We start from the raw sequence: 9,586 nt of genomic DNA on the forward strand, positions 1-9,586 counted from the left end.
GCTGCCTTCACTGACCCCTCTCTCTCTCTGTGATTCCAGGCTCTGAGGCGCTCTGTGGTGCCTTCACTGACCCCTCTCTCTCTGTGATTCCAGGCTCTGTGCTGCCTTCACTGACCCCTCTCTCTCTCTCTGTGATTCCAGGCTCTGTGGTGCCTTCACTGACCCCTCTCTCTCTCTGTGATTCCAGGCTCTGTGGTGCCTTCACTGACCTCTCTCTCTCTCTGTGATTCCAGGCTCTGTGGTGCCTTCACTGACCTCTCTCTCTCTCTGTATTTCCAGGCTCTGAGGCGCCTTCACTGACCTCTCTCTCTCTCTGTATTTCCAGGCTCTGAGGCGCTCTGTGGTGCCTTCACTGACCCCTCTCTCTCTGTAATTCCAGGCTCTGAGGCGCTCTGTGGTGCCTTCACTGACCTCTCTCTCTCTCTGTATTTCCAGGCTCTGAGGCGCTCTGTGGTGCCTTCACTGACCTCTCTCTCTCTCTGTATTTCCAGGCTCTGAGGCGCTCTGTGGTGCCTTCACTGACCCCCCTCTCTCTCTGTATTTCCAGGCTCTGAGGCGCTCTGTGGTGCCTTCACTGACCTCTCTCTCTCTCTGTGATTCCAGGCTCTGTGGTGCCTTCACTGACCTCTCTCTCTCTCTGTATTTCCAGGCTCTGTGGTGCCTTCACTGACCCCTCTCTCTCTCTGTGATTCCAGGCTCTGTGGTGCCTTCACTGACCCCTCTCTCTCTCTCTCTGTGATTCCAGGCTCTGTGGTGCCTTCACTGACCCCTCTCTCTCTCTGTGATTCCAGGCTCTGTGGTGCCTTCACTGACCTCTCTCTCTCTCTGTGATTCCAGGCTCTGAGGTGCCTTCACTGACCCCTCTCTCTCTGTGATTCCAGGCTCTGTGGTGCCTTCACTGACCCCTCTCTCTCTCTGTAATTCCAGGCTCTGAGGCGCCTTCACTGACCTCTCTCTCTCTCTGTGATTCCAGGCTCTGTGCTGCCTTCACTGACCCCTCTCTCTCTCTGTATTTCCAGGCTCTGTGGTGCCTTCACTGACCCCTCTCTCTCTCTGTGATTCCAGGCTCTGTGGTGCCTTCACTGACCCCTCTCTCTCTCTGTGATTCCAGGCTCTGTGGTGCCTTCACTGACCTCTCTCTCTCTCTCTGTGATTCCAGGCTCTGTGGTGCCTTCACTGACCTCTCTCTCTCTCTGTGATTCCAGGCTCTGTGGTGCCTTCACTGACCCCTCTCTCTCTCTCTCTGTGATTCCAGGCTCTGAGGCGCCTTCACTGACCCCTCTCTCTCTCTGTGATTCCAGGCTCTGTGGTGCCTTCACTGACCCCTCTCTCTCTGTGATTCCAGGCTCTGTGGTGCCTTCACTGACCCCTCTCTCTCTCTCTCTGTGATTCCAGGCTCTGTGGTGCCTTCACTGACCCCTCTCTCTCTCTGTGATTCCAGGCTCTGTGGTGCCTTCACTGACCCCTCTCTCTCTCTGTGATTCCAGGCTCTGTGGTGCCTTCACTGACCCCTCTCTCTCTCTGTGATTCCAGGCTCTGTGGTGCCTTCACTGACCCCTCTCTCTCTGTATTTCCAGGCTCTGAGGCGCTCTGTGGTGGTGGAGATGGTCGGTAACGTCAAAGCTCTGCTCAGTGAGACGGAGCTGCTGCTGTCGGGAAACATGTCCCTGGTAAAAACTCTTTAAAGTCTTTAACCCGAGTCCGGCCTGAAGGTCTGAAGGTCTAAAGGTCTGAAGGTCTAAAGGTCTGAAGGTCTAAAGGTCTGAAGGTCTAAAGGTCTAAAGGTCTAAAGGTCTAAAGGTCTAAAGGTCTGAAGGTCTAAAGGTCTAAAGGTCTAAAGGTCTAAAGGTCTGAAGGTCTAAAGGTCTAAAGGTCTGAAGGTCTGAAGGTCAATAGACCTAAAGGTCTAAAGGTCTAAAGGTCTGAAGGTCTAAAGGTCTAAAGGTCTGAAGGTCTGAAGGTCTGAAGGTCTGAAGGTCTAAAGGTCTGAAGGTCTAAAGGTCTGAAGGTCTAAAGGTCTGAAGGTCTAAAGGTCTGAAGGTCTGAAGGTCTAAAGGTCTGAAGGTCTAAAGGTCTGAAGGTCTGAAGGTCTGAAGGTCTAAAGGTCTGAAGGTCTGAAGGTCTGAAGGTCTAAAGGTCTGAAGGTCTAAAGGTCTAAAGGTCTAAAGGTCTAAAGGTCTGAAGGTCTGAAGGTCTGAAGGTCTGAAGGTCTGAAGGTCTAAAGGTCTAAAGGTCTAAAGGTCTAAAGGCCTGAAGGTCTGAAGGTCTGAAGGTCTGAAGGTCTGAAGGTCTGAAGGTCTGAAGGTCTAAAGGTCTAAAGGTCTAAAGGTCTGAAGGTCTGAATGTCTGAATGTCTGAAGGTCTGAAGGTCTGAAGGTCTAAAGGCCTGAAGGTCTGAATGTCTGAATGTCTAAAGGTCTAAAGGTCTAAAGGTCTAAAGGTCTAAAGGTCTGAAGGTCTGAAGGTCTAAAGGTCTAAAGTCTAAAGTCTGTCCCGTCTGTGCAGCAGCTGGAGGCGTCCCACCAGGACCAGCTCTCCTCAGCTCTGGTCTCGCTCTCGGCTCAGGTGAGGAGGCTCTCGGACGTGTCCTGGCTCTGCCCCGTCATCGACCCCTCGGACTCAGAGGTAAAAGAAACGCTTAGACCACGGACTAAAGACGAGAAGAAATCACAAGAGTGACAAAAAATGGCGATAAAGTGACAAGAAATTACTAAAATATGAGGAAAAAATCGCAGACGTGACTAAAAAGTTTTTTTTGCCAAAAAAAAAAAAAAAAAACAAATGTCAAAAAAAAAAAAAATTGTGACCAAAAAATCACAAAAAAATATCAAAAAAGACTGGGAAAAAAATCATGAAAAACTGACGAAAAAAATTACAAAAAAGCACAAAAAAGTTACCAAAAAAACATTTTCAAGAAAAAATCAAAAATATTACAAAAATGTGACGAAAAAGTGACAAAGTTACAATAAAGTGACCAAAAAAAATCACCAAAAAATGTCAAAGAAGTGAATAAGAAAAAATGACAAAAATGTGACCGAAAAAATCACAAAACAATGACGAAAAAGTTACAAATAAATTACGAAAAAAAATTACAAAAAATAACAAGTGAAAAAATAGTGACGGAAATGTGGGAAGAAAAACCCCTAAAAAAGCAACAAAAAAAAAGAGCAACAGAAAAGTGACGACAACTCGAGGAGGAGGCTCCATTTAGCTGAGTTTTGTAGGTCTTAGCTTTCAAATGAGGCGTTTCAAAATGCAGTCTGCGTTTATGACCTTCCCTGTGATGCTGTCCCTGTACCGTCCTCCAGGGGGCGCTGTCGGACTTCTCCAAACGCGGCCGCGGCGCCAAGTTCCGCCTCGTGCCCAAGTTCAAGAAGGACAAGAACAACAAGAACCGAGAGACGAGCACCAGCCTCTCCCAGCCAGGTAACCCCGCCCCCTACAGCCAGGTAACCCCGCCCCCTTACAGCCAGGTAACCCCGCCCCCTACAGCCAGGTAACCCCGCCCCCTACAGCCAGGTAACCCCGCCCCCTACAGCCAGGTAGCCTCACCCCCTACAGCCAGGTAACCCCGCCCCCTACAGCCAGGTAACCCCGCCCCCTACTGCCAGGTAACCCCGCCCCCTACAGCCAGCTAACCCCGCCCCCTACAGCCAGGTAACCCCGCCCCCTACTGCCAGGTAACCCCGCCCCCTACAGCCAGGTAACCCCGCCCCCTACAGCCAGGTAACCCCGCCCCCTACAGCCAGGTAACCCCGCCCCCTACAGCCAGGTAACCCCGCCCCCTACAGCCAGGTAACCCCGCCCCCTACAGTCTAACACTGTCTCAGCCAGGTAACCCCGCCCCCTACAGCCTAACACTGTCCCAGCCAGGTAACCCCGCCCCCTACAGCCAGGTAACCCCGCCCCCTACAGCCAGGTAACCCTGCCCCCTACAGCCAGGTAACCCCGCCCCCTACAGTCTAACACTGTCCCAGCCAGGTAACCCCGCCCCCTACTGCCAGGTAACCCCGCCCCCTACTGCCAGGTAACCCCGCCCCCTACTGCCAGGTAACCCCGCCCCCTACAGCCAGGTAACCCCGCCCCCTACAGCCAGGTAACCCCGCCCCCTACAGCCAGGTAACCCCGCCCCCTACAGCCAGGTAACCCCGCCTCCTACAGCCAGGTAACCCCGCCCCCTACAGCCAGGTAACCCCGCCTCCTACAGCCAGGTAACCCCGCCCCCTACAGCCAGGTAACCCCGCCCCTACAGTCTAACACTGTCTCAGCCAGGTAACCCCATCACTTCCTGTTATATGAGCGCTCGCCGTGACATCACTTCCTGTTGTATGAGCGCTCGCCGTGACATCACCTCCTGTTGCATGAGCGCTCGCCGTGACATCACTTCCTGTTGCAGTGCACCTGTGGGGGACGGAGGAGGTGGGGGCGTGGCTGGAGGCGCTGTGTCTGTCGGAGTATAAGGACATCTTCAGTGGACACGACGTCAGGGGGGCGGAGCTACTGTCGCTGGAGCGCCGCGACCTCAAGGTATGACCTCATTCTGACCTCATTCTGACCTCATTCTGACCTCATTATGACCTCATTCTGACCTCATTCTGACCTCATTCTGACCTCATTATGACCTCATTATGACCTCATTATGACCTCATTCTGACCTCATTCTGACCTCATTATGACCTCATTCTGACCTCATTCTGACCTCATTATGACCTCATTCTGACCTCATTATGACCTCATTCTGACCTCATTCTGACCTCATTCTGACCTCATTATGACCTCATTCTGACCTCATTCTGACCTCATTCTGACCTCATTATGACCTCATTATGACCTCATTATGACCTCATTCTGACCTCATTATGACCTCATTCTGACCTCATTATGACCTCATTCTGACCTCATTCTGACCTCATTATGACCTCATTATGACCTCATTATGACCCCAATATGACCTCATTATCACCTCATTATGACCTCATTCTGACCCCAATATGACCTCATTATGACCTCATTATCACCTCATTATCACCTCATTATGACCTCATTCTGACCTCATTATGACCTCATTCTGACCTCATTCTGACCTCTTTATCACCTCATTATGACCTCATTCTGACCTCATTCTGACCTCATTATCACCTCATTATCACCTCATTATCACCTCATTATGTTCAGGACAATTCTCTGTTTGAGCGACGTACCTGTAGGCCAGGGTTCCTCAGACTTTTTTCTCTGGGGGCCACATTATAGTTCCTGACTGTGCTGGGGGGCCGGGCCGGGTTGGTTATAACATAGGATTGCATAACTCAGACCAAAATGCCTTTTTGTGAAGTAGAGATGAGTCGCCTGCACAGTCGTCCCCACAACTATATCAACACTTGATTCAGGCTCATATTTGTTTCACTGTAGTGGTTTGTAAGTAATCAAGTCTCGTAATATCGTTAACGGGGGACGAAAACGCAAGATTTCACGTAGCAAACGTGAACCGATATACAAGTAACAGGGGTCAGAAAGTAGTGCTTTGCGAGCTCTAATTTTGGGTGGGGTTCGCGAGAAGGAAAAATAAAAGTTGGCTCAGTGGCGCCCCCTCAAACAGGCAGTTTACATTGAGTCAATGAGAGGCCGGTCACAAAAAAAATCATGGTACAAAAGTGACATTGGCCAGGGACATAGACCACGTCAGGACATGTAAAAAATGATATTATGACCCCGCCCTAAATGCTACAGGAAGTCGGCCATCTTGGCCCGAACCTCAAACCTTTAAAATCGTACCTCTTGAACTTCTGGCCCCTGATCCCCGAGTTTTCAATGGAAAGCCTCCAATTTTGGCCAACATGTCCCAAACCCATGTGGCTTTCAAAATCATCAACTACATTTTTTTCAAACTATTTGCCATTTTCAGCAAATTTCAAAGCCTCATATCTTTCACAGACAGGATTGGAACGGACCCAATCCGGCGCGCGTGCACATTCCCAGACCTGGACCTAATGCTGTGCACACGCAGCCGCTATCGCCAAAAACGCCTTTAAATTGGCTTGTAAGTGGCTTGTAAGTGACTTGTAAGTGGCTTGTAAGTGGCTTGTAAGTGGCCCGCCCATCCTCCGTGAAAATGGCCAGAGTTCTTTGCCTGGCAGCATGCTGGCCTCTGTCAGATTTCCAAACTTCCCTCTTTATTCACAAAAGCCACAGTTTTAGACTCGTACGGACTTACACTAACCCTCTGTCAGCGAAAGAAGTTTTAATTTGGACGTTTTTCGCTGCAAATTCAGCTTTTTCTGGACTGTACAATCACAGGAAGTTCAGTCCGGCTGTTTCCTGTCCGCCTCTCTGTGTGTTCCTCGTGCTATATGGGTCGCACGACAATATTGCTTCACATATCGAGGGAGCAGCCTCTCAACAAATCTTTGGACGGCCTTGAGAATTTACTCTAATTACAAAATGATTTAATATATTATTGCCAAAATTGTAATCCTGTTTTTTGCAAATACACAACTGTGGTCTTTCATAAGATTAATCCAAAATCAGCTGTGATGTTCACTTCATTGGCAGAGTGCTGGGTTCCCATCTGTAACGTTGCTGGATCGATCCCAGCCTTGACCCTTTTTTTTCTTCTTTAGTTTCTTCTGGACTCTGCACTTACTGGGAAGAACATGAATCTCCGCCTATGGCTCCACCCTCAATAAAAACGGGGAATCAACCCCTCTCCTCCAGTGGGGTGCTGGGACCTAATTTCGGCCCTTGAATTTGGAGAATCCTTGCCCTCATTTGTTTGTATGGACTCATAGCTCAGTGATAGTGTGGTCGTCTCAGCCTTGACACTTTTCTAATGCTTTCTCCTTTTACATGGGCTGCACTTGTCCAAGCTTAAAACACATGAGCGCGGGGCATTTCATAAGATATTCTTTCAGGTCGGCTGGCATTTACTGTCCCTGTGTAGCGTCATGGCTAGAGTGTTGGTTTCCCAGTTGTGAGTTTACTAGATCAATTCTGACCTTGACTCTTTTTTTTTTTTTGGGACTCGGCACCAAATGGATATAACATGAATCAACGCTCATTATGTAATGTGACCAAAGTAAAAACTTCTTACACTTGCATTGTGCTTTACAAGCCTGTCTGTGGTTAAGCTTCATTTACCACGGGGCTATATTCTGATCTCTTATGTCAGTGCCCTTAGCACTTTTTTTTTCATTTATTGTGATTTTTCTCGTCACTTTTTTGTAGTTTTTTTGTGATTTTTTGCATAATTTTTTCGTAATTTTTTTACCTTTTTATAGATTTTTTTTGTAAATTTTTGCAATTTTTTTGGGTCATTTTTTGTCATTTTTTTTATTTTTCTCTTCACTTTTTTGTAACTTTTTCGTCTTTTTTTTAATTTTCTCGTCACTTTTTTTTTCACTTTTTTGTGATTTTTTTTTAACTTTTTTTTAGTTTTTTTGTGATTTTTTTGCATAATTTTTTGACATTTTTAATGATTTTTTCGTCACATTTTAAATATTTTTTTTGTGATTTTTCTCGTCACTTTTTCGGCACTCTTTTGTAATTTTTTAATGATTTTTTTTCATTATTTGTTGCCGTGCCGACCGTGTCAGGTCAAAGGGAAGTGCCCTCTGCTGGACACCTGTGGAATAATTTTTTGTTTATTCAAATTGCCCCCTAGTGGCTGGAATGAGTAAACTGGTTATTTAGTTAAAGTTAAAATCCGCACAGGAACGGGCTGAGACTTACTTCTTTTTTTTTTCGTGTGTCCAGGACTTGGGCGTGACTAAGGTGGGCCACATGAAGAGGATCCTCCAGGGCATCAGGGAGCTGCACCGGAGCAGCAGCGCCAGCGAGGCCTGAGGTCAGGATCTTCTCATGTTCTCAGGTTCTGTTTCAGGTTCTCCCTGTCCCTCACGCTGACCTCTCTGCTCCACAGCCTGACCTCGTCCTCCTCTGACCTCTGACCTCAGATCCAGCCGTGCCTTCGAACCGGACCAACCACCTCCTCCTCCAACTGACTCCACTCTCAGGTCGAGCTCCTCCAGCGCAGAGGGACCACAGAGGGACCACAGAGGGACCACAGAGGGACCTCAGAGGGACCACAGAGGGACCTCAGAGGGACCACAGAGGGACCGCCACAGGGAAGGCCACAGGACTGAGAACCACTGAGCGAGAAACTCTTTTTCCCGAATTTACTTCAGAATCATGAATCTGTGACCTCAGTGACCACGCCCCTTCACCTCAGTGACCACGCCCCTTCACCTCTGTGATCACGCCCCTTCACCTCTGTGATCACGCCCCTTCACCTCTGTGACCACGCCCTTTAAGCCCAGACGCTGCAGGTGAAAACAGTAAAAGCTTCACTCTCTCTTCACGATGTTTATTCTCCGCTGTTTTGTTGAGTCTCCATCATGGCGGCGGCTCCATCATGGCGGCTCCATCATGGCGGCTCCTCCATCATGGCGGCTCCATCATGGCGGCTCCTCCATCATGGCGGCTCCTCCATCATGGCGGCTCCTGAGATGGAGTCTCTGAGCTCTGAGGAGTTTCTTCTAAATCCTTCCTGGTGTTTGTGTTTCTTCACCTGCAGCTGAGGCTGAACCCGGACACTGTGACCGATCAGAGACCGACTCTGTGGATATTTTTATACTAAAAACATATATTTATTTGTGGTTTATCTGAATCTGTGGACGAAGAGGACGAGGAGACTCGCCTTCAGCCGAACCTGCTCCACAGTCTGCCCCCTGGAGGACACACAGAGGACCACAGTCTGCCCCCTGTCCACCAGGGGGCAGACTGTGGTCCTCTGTGTGTCCTCCAGGGGGCAGAGTGAGTGACTGTGGTCCTCTGTGTGTCCTCCAGGGGGCAGAGTGAGTGACTGTGGTCCTCTGTGTGTCCTCTAGGGGGCAGAGTGAGTGACTGCAGTCCTCTCCGTGTCCTCCAGGGGGCAGAGTGAGTGACTGTAGTCCTCTGTGTGTCCTCCAGGGGGCAGAGTGTGAGACTGTGGTCCTCTGTGTGTCCTCCAGGGGGCAGAGTGTGTGACTGTGGTCCTCTGTGTGTCCTCCAGGGGGCAGAGTGAGTGACTGCAGTCCTCTGTGTGTCCTCCAGGGGGCAGACTGTGTGACTGTGGTCCTCTGTGTGTCCTCCAGGGGGCAGAGTGTGTGACTGTGGTCCTCTGTGTGTCCTCCAGGGGGCAGAGTGAGTGACTGTGGTCCTCTGTGTGTCCTCCAGGGGGCAGAGTGAGTGACTGCAGTCCTCTGTGTGTCCTCCAGGGGGCAGAGTGTGTGACTGTGGTCCTCTGTGTGTCCTCCAGGGGGCAGAGTGAGTGACTGCAGTCCTCTGTGTGTCCTCCAGGGGGCAGAGTGAGTGACTGCAGTCCTCTGTGTGTCCTCCAGGGGGCAGAGTGAGTGACTGTGGTCCTCTGTGTGTCCTCCAGGGGGCAGAGTGAGTGACTGTGGTCCTCTGTGTGTCCTCCAGGGGGCAGAGTGTGAGACTGTGGTCCTCTGTGTGTCCTCCAGGGGGCAGAGTGTGTGACTGTGGTCCTCTGTGTGTCCTCCAGAGGGCAGAGTGAGTGACTGCAGTCCTCTGTGTGTCCTCCAGGGGGCAG

At 49.9% G+C, this 9,586-nt stretch overlaps 1 protein-coding gene across 2 annotated transcripts in view; it reads left to right on the forward strand.

Moving 5' to 3' along the window:
• dgkd (diacylglycerol kinase delta) overlaps window positions 1–7,934 on the forward strand; it is a 71,715-nt gene extending 63,781 nt beyond the window's left edge. For both annotated transcript variants that reach the window (XM_079569275.1, XM_079569276.1), the window contains exons 26-31: window positions 1,578–1,670; window positions 2,506–2,625; window positions 3,309–3,426; window positions 4,397–4,527; window positions 7,750–7,840; window positions 7,916–7,934. In XM_079569275.1, coding sequence (XP_079425401.1) covers window positions 1,578–1,670; window positions 2,506–2,625; window positions 3,309–3,426; window positions 4,397–4,527; window positions 7,750–7,839 — 552 coding nt within the window. In that variant the 3' untranslated portion in view covers window position 7,840; window positions 7,916–7,934. The remainder of the gene's footprint in view (window positions 1–1,577; window positions 1,671–2,505; window positions 2,626–3,308; window positions 3,427–4,396; window positions 4,528–7,749; window positions 7,841–7,915) is intronic.
• Window positions 7,935–9,586: the final 1,652 nt, after the last annotated feature.

Source organism: Gobius niger, assembly GCF_951799975.1.
Source record: "Gobius niger genome assembly, chromosome: 1".
Lineage (NCBI taxonomy): Eukaryota > Metazoa > Chordata > Actinopteri > Gobiiformes > Gobiidae > Gobius > Gobius niger.